The sequence below is a fragment of the Stegastes partitus genome, unplaced genomic scaffold, assembly GCF_000690725.1.
Source record: "Stegastes partitus isolate 25-593 unplaced genomic scaffold, Stegastes_partitus-1.0.2 Scaffold1316, whole genome shotgun sequence".
Taxonomy (NCBI): domain Eukaryota; kingdom Metazoa; phylum Chordata; class Actinopteri; family Pomacentridae; genus Stegastes; species Stegastes partitus.
In genome coordinates this window covers 24,909-46,136 of record NW_007579047.1, presented here as the reverse complement: position 1 = coordinate 46,136, position 21,228 = coordinate 24,909, and the positions used below count along the sequence as shown (strand labels likewise).

The 21,228-nt window shown below is 44.6% G+C and overlaps 1 protein-coding gene across 3 annotated transcripts in view; it reads left to right on the top strand.

Moving 5' to 3' along the window:
* Positions 1 to 704: 704 nt before the first annotated feature.
* The window catches only part of LOC103369651 (schwannomin-interacting protein 1), a 43,973-nt gene continuing 23,449 nt past the window's right edge, over positions 705 to 21,228 (top strand). Inside the window, exons 1-2 of one of the 3 annotated variants that reach the window (XM_008298420.1) lie at positions 705 to 1,230; positions 4,058 to 4,864. In XM_008298420.1, the coding sequence (XP_008296642.1) occupies positions 1,222 to 1,230; positions 4,058 to 4,864 (816 nt within the window). In that variant the 5' untranslated portion in view covers positions 705 to 1,221. Of the gene's footprint in view, positions 1,231 to 2,161; positions 2,361 to 4,057; positions 4,865 to 17,969; positions 18,242 to 21,228 lie in introns of those variants that run through there. The other 2 variants (XM_008298419.1, XM_008298422.1) reach the window with 2 other exon arrangements.

Sequence of the window (21,228 nt, the reverse complement as noted above, 5' to 3'; positions counted from 1 at the left end):
TTGTGAGCGATGGTCAACTTGCCCTTTGTGCTGTAGCTGAACACTTGTATATTATTAGATGGTTTTACAAAAGAAAATCTTGATTGTGTTTACCTTTAACAGTGTCTGTCTGCTTGTGAGGGCTGCACAACTTCCAGCGCCTGAATCTACCCTCTGTGTGGTATGATCTCAACTCAGACTGAATCTTTCAGCCTCCCCCCAAAAAAAGAAAAACGAAGGCTGGATTGATTGCAGGGCTGTTGCACTGGATTGCACTATAGGTTGTACAGGTGTACCAATAAACTGGTAATTCGGTGTAAGATGAAAATGATTGTGGTAAATGTGTGAAGCCCATTCTTGTGATAGAAACCAAAAAAAAAAATACAGGTCTGGACTGTTCTAAATTCAGGACACCAGAAGTATATGTTTAATAATTCACCCAGATAGTTTCCCACTCTCTTTATCTCCCCATCTCTCTCTCTCTATTGCCCGGCTTTTCCTCTGTACCATTTGCAAGGTCAGTGGGTGCAGAAGGTTGGGCTTGAGTTGTGTTTTGTCGTCGTCACTCCTCAGAGCGGCAGGCTGCGACAGAGAGAAGACTTTATATATGGAGAGAGAGAGAGAGAGACAGAGGCGCCACACAAAAACACACACACTCTCTCACACACACACACATACACAAGACCTGTGCCAAGCCGGGGAGCAGCGCACTGTGCTTTTCAGTTTTGAAGTCTTAGTTTGTGGGTAATAACTGAGTGATCCGGGCCGCCCTGGTTGTGCGAAATCTCTGAAAGCCCACGGTAGAAGGGGACGCACTTTACTCAGAGGCTATTTATTTCCCAGCTGACGTGGGAGCCAGAGAGAAAGGCTGAACTGTTTGGCTGGGCATCTTTCTCTCCGTGTGCGCCGGGAGAGGAGAAGCAGCGTTGACCTGCTTGGGGGGGGGATTCTTCTTTTTTTTTTTCTCCCAAGACATCCACGTTATTTTTTTTTTCTTTCTTTCCTATCTGGACTCCTGGCTGTGGCTCCTCTGTGGACACACTCACAGCGATGACTGTACTGAATCATCCACCGGCTCTCTGTGATTTCTCCGGCGCAGCCAGCCTCACCAACATCCCCACCACCGCCGCCCGCCCTTAGAATAAAGCTGCCGGGAAACAAGTCCAAGCACCGTCTCCGTTGTCTAACAGCCGGGATTTATACTTTAAAATGTCTTGAGACGCGGAAAGAGAAGCTGCAAAGATGATGACAGTGAGTATCGGTTCGTTTAAATGGCAGTTGATGTTGTTGTAGCTCCGGCTTTTTTTTTCTTTTTCTTTTTTTTTTTAATCCACGCAGGCGGTGACTTTTACATTTTGACCGATAATGCTGTCTTGAGTTGAGGGGGTCACAGCTGTTGTGATCAGTGTGATATTGGGCGTTTCTGTCACCGCTGTTGCCGAGATCAGGTTCCTCCTGGGACTTTTTTTTTTTTTTTTTTTTTGGGAACATTACATCATTTGAGTAGCCTATGAATGACTGTGCAAATTGGAGAAGCACATGCAGTGTTTATAAGCAGAATTGTGTGGCTTTTTTTTTCTTTTTTTTTTGGTTCAATCTTTGGCTAAACTGTGCGCAACCAGATGTAATCGCGCAACTGTCATGCGTGCACAAATGCCACTTGGACATGCACGCAAAGACTGGGCGTATGCGATGATGCCCCTCTTTTTGCAAACCATCTCCAGGCAGGAGTTGTGAGTCTTTGACATAAATTAAACGCGCACCCCCCTCCACACACACCCACCCACCAACACCAGCCGGCTGCGGGGTGGAGATCGGTGCAGCTGTCAATTTGCATGCATTTTTTTTTTCTGTTGTTGGCCAAATCCAGCCTGTATTGGTCTGCCTGCGCCTCGGTTAATCCCACAGCGGATCAGCTTTACCGCTCCAAGCCTGCCGTCTTGTAGCGCCTTCCTCTCCCTCTCTCTCTCTCTCTTTCTCTCTCTCTCTCTCTCTGTTTCTGCCTGTCACACACTCACTTTAAACGATTACATTATTTTAATCATGTGACCATCATGTAGCCGGTACTGACGCGACGATCTGTGGAAAAACCAGGCGCCGTTTGGAGGCTGCTCAAATCGGGATAATAACGCTTGAAGAAGGAGAGAGAGAGAGAGGAAAAAAAGGATCGCTGACCGAGATTTGAAACGCGATCGCAGCTTGGATACTCTACTTAGCTCTTCTCCTGCGTTTGGAGAGGAAAACCCACCCGGTTCCTGAATACGGGGCTGTCTTTTTTTTATAGCACTTAAAAGGGTGACAAAGCCAACATGACAGGCTGGTTCTCGCACCACAGAGACTGGTGACCGTGCACTGCTCCAGCGCGTTTGATGAGCACGTCGGTAAGGTTGTTCTCCTTGTTGGTGGTGATATGAAATATGAGCAGCTCTGCTAGATTTTTGGAGCGTAAATGTTACCTTTATTGCGCACTCTGGGTTGCTGTTTACAAAACGGATCTAAGCGATCCCAGGCTATTAGGCCATAAGTAGGCTGCTGGTGGTGATATATGCCTTAAGTCTTCCCCTCCTTTAGCTATTAAACCCAGAGAGGATCCTGGAGTTCTTTTTTTTCTCAAGAACCCACTTCTTATTGGAAATAATTCCAAGAAACTGATTTATTGTTCCTACCTCGACGAGCAAAACAGAAATTACGCATGGCACTAGTCTGGCACTGATATTTACTCTTTCTCTTGAGAACAAGCAAAACAGAAATTAGGCATACACTGGTTTGGCACTGATGTTTACTCTCTCCTGAAACCCTGGAGGGTCCAACACCTCACCAAGGTTGTTTTGTTTTTTAACAGTGAATGACAACTTTCTATTATGGATTCCAAATGTGGCTCTCTGTGGGCCTCCTTGTGCCCCAACCTCACCCCTGCAGCAGCTTCACTTCCACTCTCTTTGACCTGCTAGAAATGCAAGTTCCTCAGCGCCCAGTGGCTTTCTGTTTCCACAGCACATCAGCACTTTTTGTATCTAGTCTCTGAAGATGCTGAGTCACGTTGCTTTCCCCAACATAGATATTTTCTGCATTGCCCTTTGACGTCACTAACCAGCGTCTGCACAGGTGTAATCTAGTGGCAAGAAAGCTTTTGATCACTAGGATAATGCTGTAGCTAGACATTGCAGTTTCCCTCGCTTGTGAAAGAGGCGAGAGTAGTCCTTGTGGTCTGAACCGGCAATTAATTTATTTTCCAGGGCAGCTCATATTGTGGTCACATAGGAAAGTGTTGTTAATTTCTCTTTGCTCAGAGAGACATGTTGATGTTTCTTGCTTTTAAAAGTGGCGAGGCACGATGGCAACGTGAGCCTTTGGAGATAAGATTGATAACTCTGCAGGAGACGGCTCAGGTCAGGTGCCGATTTGTGGGAGGGTTGTAAACAACAGGGACATTTTCATTAGCTGTGAACTAATCAAGTCAGGTGAGAAACTGGAGCTCTGCAGGAGCATCAGAGTCAAGGTTAGAGAATGGCTCTGGACTCCAGTCAGAGTTTGGTGTTGTTGTGCATCAACGCGTCGCTGCCACTCACTCTCGGCCCTCGAAACACCCTGTTTTGTTCCTGTGGTGCTGTGCAGATGTAGCAGTGGGCGGTGGGATATGATTCTGACACATCGAGCCACACGGACTCCGCCTTCACTCTGTGTGTTGAGTGTTGCACAAGCCCCTTCCACACATACAGTAATACAGAGGAATGTAAAAGGAATGAGATTATCTGTTGGCATTGTTTAGCAAGACTGGAGGGGGGGGCAGAAATCTGCAAAACCAGCTCCAAATGAGACCGTGACTACAAAATTCTGTGCGGAAAGGAAGTTCCTGTGGGACGGGAAGTGCTTTGTGGTTGCAAACCACAACACTAATGTGATGAATCGAAGTCTGCACACTTCCCTAAATTCTCTTTTAGTTTTCCTCTTTTCCTTACCTCTGTCTTTATCTACTCTTTCCAACTTTACAGTATGTCTCTTGTTCCATGTAACATTGTTGTGTTCCTCTCTCCTGTCCGCAATCTCATTCTTTCTCTCTGTTCTTATTTTCTTGCAGGATTATCGGGAGGATGGCATGGACCTGGGGAGCGATGCATCCAGTCGCTCCAGCTCTGAGTCCAACTCCAACAAGGTCACACCTTGCTCCCCTTCTCTTGACTTGGCCACTTTGGAGGACTACAAATCCTCCCCCTCTCTGGACCTGGTCACTTTAGAGGACTATGAGGAGGATGAGGACTACCAAGAGTATAAGAAGAAGGTGATAGAAGAATGGGAGAGTGAGTATGGAGAGGACTATACCTCTCCACAGCCTTCTAGTGAGGGGGAAGGCAGAGATGGCATTGTGAGCGCTGACGGCACCGGCGAAGGCTACAGGAAGACAGTGAACAGTCGCAGCCTTGCCGAAGAATTCCAGGATGTGAAGACCGTCCCGCCCCTACCGGCCCCCGGCGGACGCACTGCCACCTCAGTCGCAGCCGTCCCTGAGGAACTGAAACAGAATGGAAATCTGATTTTGCCCAGGAGCAACCAGCTCCACTCCCCCGGCACACCACAGGGGGGCACAGGGACTCCCAAACTCAGCCACCGCAGCTCCAGTCAGGGCAGGGGGAGCCGCAGCAGCAGCAGCGGCGGCGGGGGTGGTAGTGGTGGTGGAGGAGGAGGCGGAGGAGGAGGAGGAAGTGGAGGGACTGGGGGACTGATGCGAGGATACAGAGAGGAGGAGGGTGCAGAGGAAGAGCCTCTGCCCACCATGGACTGGGCAGCCCTGGAAAGACACCTGGCCGGGCTGCAGTGCAGAGAGCAGGAGAACCATAACCTCAACCACAACCAGAACCACAACATGGGCAAGACCAACTACACCTCAGTAAGTGTGCAAGAATTTTGTTCCTGTGTTGTTGTTGTTGTTTTGATTTTTTATTTTATTTATTTTTTGAAGATTTTGAGCTTTTCTGCTGCTGTTTGTCAAAGGTCATCTCGCACATAATGCACTGATGGGCTGCTGTAATCCAGCAGTTATCCATGTCAGATGGACCCTGGAAACATGAGGTCAGGTTAGCTGGAGTAAGGAAGAGGGATTAGTCGGCTAATGTGGCGCTAAGCTATGTGGCCCAGCTATTAACCTGACCATCACGGAAGTCTGCACAGCTGGAGGGAAGAGGAGGCTGTAGGGGGGGGAGCAAGGAAACAGGGATTCAACACAGCTTACTGCAGATTCACATAAATATCACCGGGAAGATTCAAAGACGCTCCAGCAGCTGAAGCAAATTGAAAACTAGACCAAGTAATTCTCTGAAATGCAGAAACGTCACATCAGAGTCATCTCAGCACATAATTGTCATCAGTTGATGACTATAAACAGTCTGACGCTGAATATTTGCTGCTAACCTGAGAGAATTGTGTCTGTGTAACCTAATTTCGAAAAAAATCGACATGTTCCTTGTTGTGGCCATGTGAGGTTTCCACCAGAAGAGGTCAGTGTTGCATTGACATTCTGCAGAAGGGCTGCTACAGGCCTTTCATGCCTCACCAGCAGCTCTAGCATTAAAAGCTGTTATGATTCACTTGCAAATTTATTACATCACTCAGTTTAAATCGCAATCTGAGCTAGAGTTTTTGCGGTTTATTGTCAGTCTGTGGGTCCAAAAGGGTGTAGCTTTTAAAATATTTGGAAGGAGCTGGAATAAAATTGTTTACAGCAGCTGGAGTTTCATTGCCAGCACTCAGCTCTGTCGCTGAGTAAAACCCAGCGAGGGCGAGTGTGTGCTTGGAAAAAAAAAGAAAAAAAGAAAAGCTGGATTGGTGCTCTCTATTGATATGCGAGCTCCAAGACCTTTTCCTCGGTGCACAATGGCTGCAGCCAATGCTATTGTGAGCATGTTGTGTGTGTTGTGTGTCTTTGTTTGTCTGTCCTGGAGGCCCCCTCTGTCTCCCTGAGGCATGTCAGGAATGCAGTGGGAGAAGTGGGGGGATGAGAGGAAGGAAAGAGGGAGGAAAGGACAGGAAGAGGACCGAGCGGCTCAGGGCCACTCGGCTCGTGTGTTCGTGTCAACGTTCATTACCTGCTGTCCATCTTAAATGAGAAGATCACCTCCTGGTACGCTTTAGTCCGAGAAAAGTCAGCTCTCTCTCTCTTCCTCTCTTATTCATTCTCTTCCTCTCTCCACCCCTCAGGCAGTGGGCTGTGATATAATTGACCTGGGTGGAAGAAAATCTCTTGAAAGAGAGTCTCTGTCTCCACATGCAGCCACTATCTTCCTCATGCACACACACACATGAAGTCACACATATACTCCTCATTATTGACGTGTTCTTGCTCTCTGCATGCGTCTTACATGTGTGTACATCAAGGTAGATGAGGCCTGGTGTGGCAGATACAGATAGAGCAGTTTTTATGATGACAGAGCCACAGCATCCAACAGGAGGAACCAAGTTTCAGAAAAAAAAGCCTCAGATTTCGATGGTCTAGATAAGAAATTGGAATCTGTCGTGTAATCCCACCTGAGCAGAAGAGATTTACCAGAAACGACAGGAGACACAAGATCATATCCAGGACAATCCCACTCTTATAATCATTTAGGTGCTGTTGCTACTTCTGCAGAGCCATTCCCATCATATTTGATTGTATCAGCTCAGTCCATTACTGAACATAATTTGGCATTGCTGTTCATTTCGTTGTCGTATCTCTGAGCTTCCAGAAATGGTAAAAGTGGCTGGTATTGACCCTCTGCTAACCTGCTAACAAGAGCACAAAAACCAGTCAAGTGGCAATTCAGGAGACATTCCCACAAGACATTCACAGTTACTTTCTCTGTAAGGGGTTATCTGGATGTCTTAATTTTCAAATTTGCTGGACTTAGCAGACACTCGGGAGGGGGAAAAAAAGGCGGGGTCGGTGCTTTTAAAATGTTGTTAAATATTTAGGCATCCACTCAGGCAGGATCCACCAGCGAGACGGTTGCGTGTGTTCGTGTATGGAGGGGTGTGTCTGTCTGGGATGCTGCTGGGGTCCAATGGGACAGAGATATTCACGCTTCAGTAGAGCTTCAAAAGCATCTGTGCTTTCAGAAGGACGGAACACAGCGAAACTCAGAGCTAATAATCTGAAGCAGTCGCTCAGTGGCCGGAGGCTACAATAGACTGTGTATGAGAGATGCAAAAGTAAAGTAAATGGTTCACCAGAAACACATACACAGGCAATCTTTCTGGTCATCCTCTTCACATCTCCATGTCCCTTTGCACAATCTGGTGGAATACAGGGTTAATTTACAGTACAGTTTGCAGATCTTTATAAAGCTTTATTACCTACTATTAAGGCCTGGCCTGGATGGAGAACTGGCAGACTGCAGTGTCTCGAAAAGCCTGCATGTTGTTTCATTTCAGTCTCAGTTCTGTATTCATGAAGTGCTCATATTGTTGCAGGTGTGTTTAGTTAGGGTGTGGCTCCTCATTGCTGTAATCTCAGCATCCGCCTGCAGGAACCAGGTATGGGGTCAGGAAGATTCATGGTGATGAGGAGGCATGGTGACCTGTTCGTAATTTGTTTCTAATGAACTCTGGAGGCGCGTGGCGGAGAGGGGCCCACGGGGAGCTCAGATACACCAGCAGCAACGCTACCTCTGACCCTCCATTTAGCTGCGCACCACTAAAAGGTGAACAATAATATTATTCTTCCTATCCAGTCATGAGGCTAAAAAGGCAGAGATGGGGTCAGGCTGCACGTACGGTTATCCATACTCACAAATTTCCCGGTGTGTTTTCTGAGGTACATTCTTGAGAAGTATTAAATCTATGCCTACAGGCTACTTCTTTTTCAATCTCAGAGTGCACACACCCAGACTTACTCATACAATTTAAAAACACCCCATGGGCAAACTGCGGTTATAAAGATAGGACCTGTGCTCAGACCTGCAGCACCACTCCTACTTTAAAAGTACAGAGAAGAGCTTTCACTGTCACACACACACACACACATCTACAGAGCATTTACTTCAGATGTTAGTGCACAGCTTCGTATAAAGCACAGAGCAAATCCAACAAAAACAGACAGAGCTTTGTCAAGTCTTAGAAAATGACTCCCCATAATATAATCTTTTAAAATCCAGTGTTAAAAACTGGATAGAGTTTGTAAAAGCGTAACATAAAACAACTCTATCAAACTGCATAGGGGAAGTTTGACTAACTTTAGGGATACCAGCTTCTACTGTATCAATTTAAATGTCCCAGCCTCATGTAAATGCAGAGTTGTCTCCTCAATGGGAGATAATATATCAGAAATTCCATACAGTTACCACATACCCAATGTTAGATGTGAGATTATAAATGACAAAACTGTTTTCTGCCTTGTAAAAATGTGAAGATTTTCCCCTGGGACAGATGTGGCCATTCATATTTGTTCTTTTCCAGTCATCAAAGGGAGTAATAGGTCGAAGAAGAAGAACTACTTAATAGGAAAATGTTGCTCAGCCTGCACCATATAAACAGTAAAAAGGACAAGAGCCAAATCAAATTGTACAAGTGTGCTGCACTCTGCCCCAGAAAAGCACTCAAGGACTGTGAAAAAAAATCAAAGAGGATGAGAAAGAAAGCAGAGAGAGGTTAGAGAAAAAGAGCAAAGGCGGAGAGAGGTTTCTCTATTTTCTCCCTCCACTCTGCGCTCTGTGTTTATGTTCGAGTTCAGCAGTTGAACTGTGCACGCCACCCTCCGCTAACAGCCAAACTACTACCTTCACCCCAGGCTCAGGCTGTGCCACGTAGAGGGAGCGAGGGCGTGAGTAGGAGAGGGAAGAAATTGTGGGGTTTAAGAAGTCTTGAGCGCAGTTGTAGTGGATATAAGTAAGTACAAAGAGTCGGTAAAGAGGTCACACTCGGGTAAGGTCCTTGAAAACAAAGCAGAGAGGCCTGACGAGAGAGATATCGGGGATGAACCTGTGGAAGAACATGGGAGGTGAGACTGTCTCGGTAAAGATGGTGGGGATACAAAGAGGGAGACTAAATCATCAACATAGAAATTAGTGGGAAGTGGGAGGGAGCTTCGGAGATTGAGGGGGGGCAGGGCTTTAACCAGGTGTGGAGAACTCCTGCTGGGCCTCTGGTGTCTGGTTCAGCCCCTCGAGGCTTAAAAACTCTGTGTGTGTGTCCATGTATGTGCTGATACCAGCTGCAACACGCCCGGCCCTCCGCGCACAAAGCTCAAACACACACACTCTCCTAACACAAACTCACTGCACTGTCTCAGCTTCACAGTCAAGCAGTCTTCTGTCTCCTGTTAGTCCACACACACACACACAGACACACACAGACACACACACACATGCACAAACTCACTTCACTAAATCAAATCAAAGGGTATCTTTTTTCTCCTCGTGGTATCCTGACTGTCTGCCAGTGTTGGTAGATGTTTTTTTTTTCCTTTTCTCTCTTTTTGTCTGTGGAGTATTTTTCATCTCAGCTTAACCTTGGATTCCTCACAGCAAGTCGGGCATTTAACTCAGGTAAAGCAGAATATGACCAATTTGTTCTTTGTTTTTTTTTTTTTAAGCGCTTTGAGTGCAGCCTCTTAGGCAAATTTCAGAAAGTTCATGCTCAAAGTTGTTTGCCAAGAGGCTCAAAATGTAATTATAGCTCGGGGCACTACATTCTTCTGATGTGACATGCTGTCTTTGGACTTTGTATGTAACGCAAATGCTGAATATGCTGTGAATGGAGCAAAAAGTAGAACCAGGTGTACATCTGTGTGCATCCCAGTTTCCTCTGAACTGTGTTCTGTGTGACCCTTTAACAAAGAGCAGGTTCATGCTGGCAGAACTCTGGTCATATGTGGGTTGCTGCTTAGTTGCCCTCTGTTTTTTGTTTTTTTTTCCCCATTTCTGGTAAAAGAAGAAGTCTATCAAATATGCTGCACACATGTATTTGAATCCTGCTTTAAATAAGCAAATCTTTGTGCTGTACAGCTGTTTTGAATGTTCTCTTCACCTTGAGGAACGGAGAGAGTTTGTATGAAACACTAAGCCGAGCTCAGAGAACCAGCCTGATCATCAGCTTTATGTTGCCTCTGGATAATCACGTCTTCCGTTAAAATCTGCTCCTGCACACAGCAAGTCAGATAAGGTGCACTGTAAAGCTTTGCACTGCACCTGCATTGTCATCCTGTGTTTTTTTTTTTACTTGTGGAGAAAGGAAGGAAAAAGCAGAAACAAAGCATTAGAACGAGCTGCCTTAAATGGGTAAAATCAGCGATTCACAAGAGTGAGCAGCCATTGACTGTAAGCCTTCTCACTGTTGACAATATAACATGTACAATCAGCCAAATGTGCCTGACAGCCAACCTCTGCTTCCTGTGTCAGGACCCAAAGATGGTCATGCTTGTAGTCGAGGAGTCAAGTGTTGACCCCAAATTCTAGCTTTGATTGAAAAATTGAGGTCAGTTTGTCAGATAAAGGGGTCAACTGTACCACGTTTTGTCCGGAGATGTTATGCACCTCCACGTGTACCTGCAAGTTAGTGCTGCAACTCTGCATACAAACTAGTTGAAACACACGTGTCCAAGAAAGGTTATTAAGTTCGAGTCTCAGACAGCCTCAAAGGGAGTGTTTCTGTCTAAACTGTTCTTATCTGGTGTCAAAGTACAGTTTAAACAGCTACCTCATAACCTCTTCTTCTGAATCAGTAAACAAACACGAAAATACAACCTATTTGTATTGATGAGCCATAGTGAGCCTATAGGTGTAGATGAACCGGCACTAAGAAGCTTCCCACTGGGGCATGTAAGGTAGAAGTAATGCCAAGCCAGCAAAAAAGCAGGCTGAGGCAGTGCTGTGTTTGGAGATAAATAACAGTTTTAGGTGGAGAAGCCATAGCCTGCAGCTACACATGCCACAACTTTTTGTCTGGTTGATCATCTGGATAGATACACAAAAGCTCACACACCCTTCCTCTGATTCATTCAGTCATGAGTCAGCACGGTGAGAGAGGTGGATAGAAACGCACAAAAGTCGAAGCCCTTCTTCAGCTTGTGTTACATCCTACCTGGCGTGGAAGTCAGCTTGGGCTCAAACTCATTTTACTACACTGCTGTAAATCTTCACCTCGGTCTCCTTCTTTTCTTCTCTGTTTATTCCCTCTCCTTCCAGACACCCCCCTGTCCTTCGCTGCCGTTCCCACTCCTGCTCTCAGCTAATTGTTTTCTTCCTCTAGCTGTCAGGAGGCATTATAGCCTTGTGTTCTCACACAGCCAAAATACAGCAGGAGACCATTTTCCCCACTCCGCCTGGCTCCCCTTTTCCACCCTATGAAAACTATCAAAGAGGGGCGCAGGCTGTGAGTGGCAGAGCGTGCTGTGGAGGAAATAGGGATTTATGTTGCAGCGAGGAGACGGCCTCCGATGTTATAGCTTCGACACAGTCACCGCAGAGCAGAGCCAAGCAGAATTGCACACAGGTTGGCTGTATAAGTAAATCAGGGCAGAGGGAGATAGAAAAAAAAGGTTTATTTCAAGAGAAAGGACAGTGAGAACTGGAAATTGAGAAAGTGAGGGAGATGATTTGTGTTTTTTCACCAGCGAAGGACTTTAAACTCCTATCCATCACCTCTGCTGTCTCTGTCAGAGCTATAAAGGCTTGAGATCCAGTGGCCTGTGTTTGTGTGCTTGGGTTTACATGGGTACTCATTTGGGTGGAGCTGAAACATGAAACACTGGTCGTCTCTGCTCCTAATTATAGAGTGTGTGTTTGGGTGTGTGTGAGAGAGAGAGAGGTAGAGAAGTGGGTTGAAAGCTAAGTCTGTTTATATCAGGCTAAAAATACAAAGCATGTTTAATCACGTCTACGCAGAGAGAGCGCGAGACAGAGACTTTAAAGGGTAAAAATGGGTATTTTGGTCTCCGTGTTACTGATTGTGTGTTACCTAAGCTGTTAGCCCGTTCATGTGACCGAGTGTGTGTGTGTGTGTGTGTGTGTGTGTGTGTGTGTGTGTGTGTGTGTGTGTGTGAGATGGAGGAGACACTGTGCCAGGTCATGCAGAGAGCTTCATCTGTTGCTGGAGAGAAGTCAGCACAGAACACTTTCATCTCCTCACATACCCACCACACAAGAATAATCATTTCATCACAAGTAGAGATGCAGCTGATAATTTTTTTTCATTATTGATTCACCTGCTGCTGATTTCACCGATGAATCAATGAGTGTAAGGTGGGGAGTGTCAGAAAATTGCGAAAAATGTCCTAACAGTCCAACGCTGTCACCAAAGACATGTTTGGCATTTTTGCACACAAAAAAATGATTATGTTCTTTTATCTAACTAATGTTCTGATAATCAACTAAATTGCTAATGTAGGGTTGCAGCTATGTGTTTTGTTTTTTTTTATTATCAGTTAATCTGTCACTTATTTTCATATTAATTAAACAAGCAGTTTCGTCCAAAACCCACAATTATGCAATTATACAAAACACAAAACTGTATTTAATTCTCACATTTGAGAGCTTGGAACCAAAGATTGTTAAAAAAAAAAAAGATAAATGTTTTGTTCAGCAAACTGATTAATCAAGCAGTCACTTAAGCTGTGGAATAATTGACAAGTCATTTCAGCTCTAAAGTCAGTTTTTCTCCACGTTTTAGTGCCTTCTTCTTCTTTTTTTTTTGCTTTTCACCTTTTTTTTTTTTTTTTTTTTAAATCTGTTGTCAAGACAACAAGAAGCGCATAAAGAACTCTTTTCATGCCATCGTTCTGTCTCAGCTGCTTATTATTCACTGTGACTCACAACTCCTGCTCCATAGCCTAATGGACTTTGTCGTCGCGCAAGTGTAACTGGTGGTCAGTTAGTCATTTACCCGGCTGGTGTACAAATGTTAATGTGCTGTGATACCTTCAGAAATGCGAAACAAATATTAATACTGGTGATCACAGCGTGCGCAGTCACTCCACCACCGACTGTAGACACACAGGCCTCATTAGAACAACCTCCGGTGGCTGATCAGAAGAGCGAGCACACATACACACTCATGCACTCCCTGGCCCTCCACATCAGTTCCTCCCTGTCAGAGCGAGCTCATTACCGCCAAGAATCTGGCCCTCACACTGAGCCAACCTGCTTTGCTATGCAGTGTTTTTACACTGGCACAAAATGTCAGCTCGCTAAAAGCATCTGTGCTCCTGTCTTGCCTGCTGAGACAGAAAAGCGAGGACAGAGAAAGAGGGAAGACGGAGAAAAGGAGCGGTGAAAAGAAAAATGCGGTTTGCGCTGAAAAGGCCAGAAAACGAGGAAGGACGGGTGGATGGCACGGAGGCTAAAAAAGAGAGAGGGCAAGCTGTTTGTCAGAGAAAGGGAGGAGGTTGTCACAGCATGACAGAGATTCATGTATTTTCCATGAGCTGTACAGAGTGTTACGGGGCATTATTTACCACCTACAGCATCGTTCCAGCTCTCTCTGCATCCCACTAGTTAGAGTGGAATGAAGCACTGTGTTTTTCACTCAGTGATCAGTGACTTGTGATTAAGTATTCATTATTTCTGCTTGCATCTATAAATATGCCCACATAGCAGGGCTAAATACGCGCAGCCCCACATGAGTGTTGTTTTGATGTGCGGGATGAGATGAGGAAAACGAGGATGAGAAGAGTGCTCAGTGTACACTACAACACACCCTCACAGCAAAAAAAAAAAAAAAAGAAAGCAGCACACATAACAGTAATTCATCCTGCTCTGTGGTGGCATAAATTACTGTTGGATTTCAGCGTTAGAATCAGCAGCTTTGGGATTGTAGCAGAAGGAGACTGTTTGCAGCAATCCACTTGTACTTTAGTTTTTCGGTTTTCACCAGCCAGACGGACATCTCATTATGTGGCCAGTGAGTGGGAGGCTAAACTGCAGTCTGCCTGTTTGTCTGTCTCCAGTTAATAATCTTTGTTCTGTATCTTTTCTCTCTGCTCATTTAGGCTGCTTATATAATCACTGTTTTTTTGGAGTTTGTTTTTTAAAACCTATTTTATGCTGGTTCAGGTGACTGTATAATTTGAGAATCAGTGGCTACACACTGTACAGTCTGGGCAGAGTCAGACACTGTTTTCTATTCTGGTGTGAATAAAGACGTGCTGTCTCGGTCTCCACCTGTGCCGTGACTCGGATTGTAACCTTGACAACCGTGTGAAGGTCAGCGGGGGGGGGGGTTGCCTTTGGATTGACTGCTGCCATGGTGAAGCAGGAGAGAAAGGGGGTTGCTGCGGATTCCCTTATCAAAAGCGTCGCTCTTGATGTTGGACATCAAAGTTGTTGCACTCCTGTGTGTGTGTGTGTGTGTGCGTGTCAGAAAGTGAAATCAGCATGGTGCATGTGTATTCAAAGGAAAATCATCAGGCTTTAGTGAGTCTGAAACTCTAAAGATGTAAATATTGGAGAAAGTGTCTGCTGGGTATAAAGCTTAAATTTTAGGTTTTTATTCATGAAGCCAGAAGATTGACTTAAAATCCCTTGTTGGCCGTTGATTAAACCCCTAAAAAATTCATCTCCATGTATCAAAATGATATATTTAAAAGTTTTTCCATGATAAAAAAAAAAATCCCTTCCTGCATTAAAATGGCTTAGATGTCTCTACGCCATTGCTTCCTGTGGAACTGTCAGATCTGTGAAGCCCCTGTCTCCTTCTCCACCCACTGTTTCACTGCATTCTGCAGCTCAAGCGCTGCAAAACGACACTATACAATGACAAAATGTAATATTGGAGTCATTCAGACATACTTGTTTGAGCTGGAAGCTGATTCTTAAGGAGAATAACAATAAGGAAAGCCACATCCTACGACTTGCAGGATCGGTTCCTTAGGTTTGTTACACGTTAAACCTCGGTTGTCTGCATCTATGTTTTTCATACGGTCATCAGCACACAGCAGTTCCAAGACAGAAATGCATAGTTGTTGCACTGACTGCGTATTTTGCTCTTGATGTGGCTTCTAGCATATTAAAAAACGCCATATTGACGTGTTAACAAGATACGAAAAACGTAATTTTTACTGGAGGATCTTAAACACCATGGTTCTGCTTTGTACAAAGTGGTGGCTTAAACGAAAAATTCAAACCTAGATGACTTTCTCAGTCCTGCACACCTGCCAAATCATGCCAGATTGTTAGTTTGAGAAAGTTACAAGAAAGACGTGGGTGGACGAAGTTTCAGATTCTGTTGGACAACGCCGCAACCACTTAGAAACAAACAAAACACCTTAAGAGAAACACGACTTTGGAATACGCTTGGCAGCCGACCGAAGCGTCTCCATATTAGGTTGCTGTTCTCGTGATTCACGTGTGATTACGCTGTGTAGCCACGATTTTGTCCTGAAATCTTTGTCATCACTAGAAGGCAAAACATTCAAACCAAAGAAAATTCACAATAAAAGCCCATATTTTACTAACTCAGTTTAACAAAATGTGTAATGGCTTATGTATTAACAAGCATAACAACAGCAGCAACATATGCCACCGGCCACTTTTCTCCATTTGTTAAGAGCTTGTAAGCCTAAAGAAGCTTACATTTAACCTTAAAAAAGCTTAAGAGTGCTTCCGTATGCCCCGTTTGGTATCTTTCACTGTAAGAAAAACAGGTTTATCACAAACACAGAAAGCTACAGGGTTAGAGTCACAGCATGGGCACTGCTCCAACCTGCCCCAGCTGGACACCATGCAGAAGGTTAAAACCGAGCCAGTGATGTGCAGGCTGCAGCGGAGAGATCAGAGCAGGGAGCTCATCGATCCACTTCCAGGTCATTAAACCCAAGAGTGGTCTTATCGGGAAAAGCAGCGTCACCCGGCTGAGATCAATATCGGATAGAGAGATTTTGCCTGAGAGGAAGGATGAGATAACAGGGAGGGTGTGTAGTTGTAGCTACCTTGCCACAGAAAAAAGAAAAAAAATGAAAGCTGAAGCAGATGTATGATTAAAATTCATCAGGATGTCACATTCTCCGCATTGTTGTGCAAATGGGAGCGTTAATATTGGAACAATAAAGAGAGGTGTCTGAACACATTGCTTACAGCTCTGTGCAGAGTGCTTGTTGTTAAATGATTGGTCGATTTTGTTCAACGATAGAAACCTTAAGACAAGTTTTATAAATACAGTAATACACGCTAATGTAATTTCAAGCAGAAACATCTTTGTTAATTTATTTAACACTTTTATCATCCTATAAAATGCCCAGAAGTCCTTCATGGTGATTTGTAAGCAATAGTGAACAGCAATATAGTAAAACTGTTTCATTATAATAAAATAAATGTCCTTGCTGGAGAACTCAGAATTATTGATAAGTACTTTATCATAATAAACGCTTATTTCTTGATACAACTACATTATAGAGTGAAAGCATTTAATAAAGGTTTATGTGGTGCCTATAAATACTAAATAGTTGGGGTTAATGGACAAAAAAAAAAACCAAAAGGATGGATTTATAACCGTAATGGGTCGATGTCAGGATGGAGCGATGGGTGGAGAGTTGGTGAAGGAGGAGATTATCTGAGTAGGTTGGCCTGTGCGTGGATTATAGAGCGGCCATCTGCCACTGTGGGATTATAATCCTACAAAGAGAGAGAGGCAGACAATGAGGAGGACCTGAACACACCACGCACAGCCCACGTTCTATGTACACCTTCACACAGTGAGGCGAAGATGACACAAATGCACACGTACAATCAGTGAGTTAACTCTCTGAATCCCAAGCAGTTTCTAGGTATGTTTATTTGCTCTCGCCAACATTTTTACTCACCGAAGCCTCATTTTCACTGCAATATAAACTCCTGCACCTCTATGGAAACAGCACAACTATGGCTAGCAGTAGAGATGTCTTTTATGCAGTTTAGCAACGTTATAATGCTTTAAATCATGAAAAAGAAAGAAAGAAAGAAAAACGAAAGCTGAATTTCCTTATTTATTTTACAAAAATGTAAAAAAAAAAAACAACCTGCGATCAGCGTTTTTCCATGTGCCTAAAACTGGAAAAGAATCGGGGCTCTACATACTATAGATTCTTTCCTACTTGCCTTTTGTTTCCATACTTGTCTCTTTTTTTTTTGTCGGTGCCTGCTGTTCAACCAAATTGTCTATGAATTTCTGAAACATGACGGTTGGTCTCAGCTGAGTCAGTCATAGTTTCACAGTTGCACCAGGGAGTGCAGAATTCTTTGTTTTTAACAGAATCTGGTTACTGCAAACAGTTTGTTTTGGCAAATTTTTAACTGAGACACACAGAAAATAAAGGGATTTTGATGCAAGTATTAGGATTGTAAGCTTAGATCTGGTTTGTTTTCGTGACGGTATCATACATCACACATGAGAAAGTTGAAAATCTAGTAATTCTTTCTGTTTTTACAGCTTCTGGCTCTGATAAACAGTGTAATTTTGGTGATTTTTTTTTTTTTTTAAAGATGGCTTTTGTGGACCTCACAAACTGCTTAAACTTACTGTTCTTTTATATTTAAATCAGCAACCATTCGATGCAATGATAAATGAAAGTTTGTGAATCTGTCCAGCGGGTAACTCTGGGTACGTGACATTTTTTTAGAATCTTGCTGATAAAAGCACATTTGAGGTTAAACATCCAGCCCTGCTATCGTTCACTTTTGATAGCAATTTGTGCAGTGCACACAGGGATTAAGATAAATGTTAAGGAATGAAAGTCACTCCTCTGCCCTTCTCCCTCTTCCCCTTGGCACGACTCCATGTGAAAAAGCAGAATGACATCCCTGACCCACGCCGTCACCCGCCTCCGTCCCCTCTCCCCACTGGCCAACTTATCCCAGCAGCTCCTCCCCCTTTTCAGTCCAAACCAGACAGAGAAAGGCGACCGGGAGTGTACTCTGCTTTCCACTGCTCTCCCCTCCCTCTCTGCTTCTCTCTCTCTCTCTCCCATTCTCACACCCCTCCTCCAGTCTCTCACTCCCCTCCCTCTTTCAGCTTTGGGGAAGCAGCGATCAGACCCTGCCCTTTTCTGTTAACAAACAGACCAGACCAGAAAACAAGCAGTAAAAAAAGAGAGGTAGAGGCAGTGAGAGACGAGGCAGAGTGAACTAACTGACAAGGAGAGGCAGGCAGTGGTAGTGGCTGATTTTTTGTGTTAGTTTGGATCCAGGATTGGGTGCTCTCCCCTCCGCTGGAATACCACTGCAGGGCTGGGAATCTTATCCCAGTCCTGCGCTTGTTCCCCCAGCTCAGCCAGCTCCGCTCTAGGATGCTGTGAAGGATGGTCCACCAGGAAAACTGTTCTTACCAGGTAGTTCTCAGAGCAAAAATGACACAACACACACTGCAGTTTAATTGTTTCTTCTGCTGGTTTTGTTGTTGCTGCTTGTATAAATATCAAGTTTTATCTTTTCAGCTTTGTGTATCATAAACCTTGAAATGCCACGTTAGAAACTAGGACACTGTTGCACATGTGTAGGACTCATGTGTGTGTGTCATAGCGGAGACTCAGACTTGTGTAGGAGTGTTGCTCTGTCCTGTGTGATTACGTGATTGTGTTGTGAATCTAATGGCTGGCTGGTTGCTAAGAGAGCACTTGACTCAAGGGAATAATGTCCTACCTCCCGTCCACCTCCTCCTCATCCAGCCTCATCAATCCCTGTCAAGGAGGCATGAGGTGTGCGTGTAACTGCAAGTTTATGGTGTTCAAATTAAACTGTGTGTGTGTGAGAGAGAGAGTTTAATGTAGAGGATGCATATATTGTAATGTAGTGTATGTTGCAAACAGCATAGTGATAAATAGAGCTTAAATGTGAATGGTAGCTGGGAGGGGTGTGCTCGTTCATGTTTATGTGTGTGTGTGATTGTGGTGGGACATGTGACAGCAGTGTCCCATTTTATCTAACGATGAATTGGGAGGAATGAAGCAGCCGTGATTAAAGGAAAGCAGTGCATCACAGCTGTGCATCCTGCTTTTTCTGTTACCAGCTCTGCTAGGGGGAAAGAAAAAAAAAAATCTGCAATGCAGTGGAGATGGAGAGCGAACAAGCAGAGAGGTAGATGAAAGGCAGAAGAGATAAGCCGAATATGCCGGGGGAGAAAGAAAGATGGAGCTTCTTTGATGGGGAGGAACAAGTGTGGAGAGTCCCAGAGAACTGGATGGGCCTTGTGGGTGTACTTAAAGTGTTTCATCAACATGCAACGTGAAGCTTCAACATGAGAGGTCCAGATTCTGTTATCTAACTATTAAATGTTCCATTGGGTGTAAATCAAGTGGAATTTTTTTAGTGTATGAAATGGAAACATGTGATTCATCTGTACGTTGAGCTGTTGTCTGTGACTTCTTTTTTTTTACATGGGTGTGACAATTGCACCAATTCGAAGTGCTCACCTCTCCTTCATTGTCAACCTTTACTAAAGACTGATCTCCAGTCCGTGGCATGCACATCCTCTCAAAGCTTCAGACTGGAATTAATAAACTGCCCTAAAAACGGCTCAAAACATCCAGCGAAACATGTTGTGTCCTCCGCATATTTGAACATGCGTGTCAGGAGGGTGGATTTGTGCTTGTGTGGGTTAGGGAGCAGTTGTGTAATGGGATAAGGATTTCCTGCCATGTTTTGCGGTAGATAAAGTCTAGATGGGGCGACGGAAAAATGGCAGGATCGAAGGAAAGAGCAGCCAGATAACCGGAGAGGAGTGACACCAAAGCGGGCCAGTGGACACGGCAGATGAAAGGCAAGAGATGAAACAGTAACAGGAGACGCATTGACAACACAGGCGGCGCGAAGCGAAGAACGAAGTAGCAAAATGAGAACGACGTACAGCTTTCTGAGGCGATGACAGATGATAAGAAGAATGGAAAAATAATCAACCTCTGGGAGGAGGAGGGGGGGAATGGGATATTTATGAAGTTGCTGCATTGAAGGCTGAGATGACTTTAATGCCACGGATGTATTAAAGAGAGATTGAGCAAATAAGAGAAAGAACGAAAGCAGCGAGCGGAGCGGAGGGTTCAGCCTCTGATAACAGCTACTCTCTAGAGGCCCCTCAATTAGAGCCGGTAACCTGGCAACCGGCCGGCAGACAGCGCCCCTCACGCTCGTATAACACGCACCCACGAGGGACGGCAAGAAGCAAAGGGCAACAGGGGGACAGAATAGAGAGGGGGGGATGAGTGGAGGGGTTTAATGAAGAAATAAAACAGTCAAAGAGTAAATAGATAAAGTGAAAAAAGAGGGAGGTCGAGAGCTTTTTGTTGTTTGTGTCTGCACGTCTCCTGGGGCAGCCTAGGAAGTCTCTGTTTCGGTTGTGAGCATCGTTGTTTTGTTTTCCCCTTTATTTAAGGTGTGGTCCCTGTTTTTCTGGAAACATAGAAACCCTCTTTTGTTCCCTGTTTGTTCATCCCTTGACATTTGAGGCAAGTTAATGTCAGAAACCATTAAATGAAATGGCGAGCGGTCAATGGGAGAAGCAGTAAAACCACCATTTGACCTAAAGTCAACCAAAACCATCTATTGATTTAAAGCCTGTCCATTTTGCTCAGAAACTATGAGTCCCCCCCCAAAAAAAAGCAAATAAATATTCATCATTAGATAATAACCAATCTTCTGCTCGGACTCCTTCATCTCGATGCTGCACTTCATTTCGTTAAGTGCTTAAGCGAGCTAAAAGCACGCTGTTCAGCAGGGTGTTTACCCGACTCTGAGGTCTCAATATGTCATCCTGTTTTCAAATTCTCATGTACATCTATAAATCTCGCAGTGCCATATTGCTGTCAGCAGCAGCAGCAATACCAGCAGGGTGAAGGGTGATGGTGAGATTTATCAGCTTGGCCGCAGTGTGTCATCCCGGGCCGGAGGAATACTGTCAGCTTGCCAAGGCCTCGGGAGCTCTGACTGAGTCCTGAATCCTGTCACACGTAGTATTTGTGTGCGTGAGCGTTTCTGTGTGTTTGTGTTATGTGTCCACACACTCGTGCGGCTTGACTGGAGACGGGTGAAACAGAGCTGCAGTGTAACTGTATACGAGGTGTGGCCTGATGAATTATAAATTAGGAATGGCTGTACAGTAGATTGCACTGATGGGTCATGCTCGGATGATAGGATCGATCAATACGCCTGGACAACAGACAAATTCATGGAAGTGCTGACATAACAAATGAGTTTACCAGGAAGTAGTTATAGCCTGAAACATCCCCCTAAAACAATAGATTCTTACATTTTTTTAACATTCCTGTAAAATGTACAGATTGTTAAGATGTTCAAAACACCTTAGACATATTTTTTGACTTTGTGC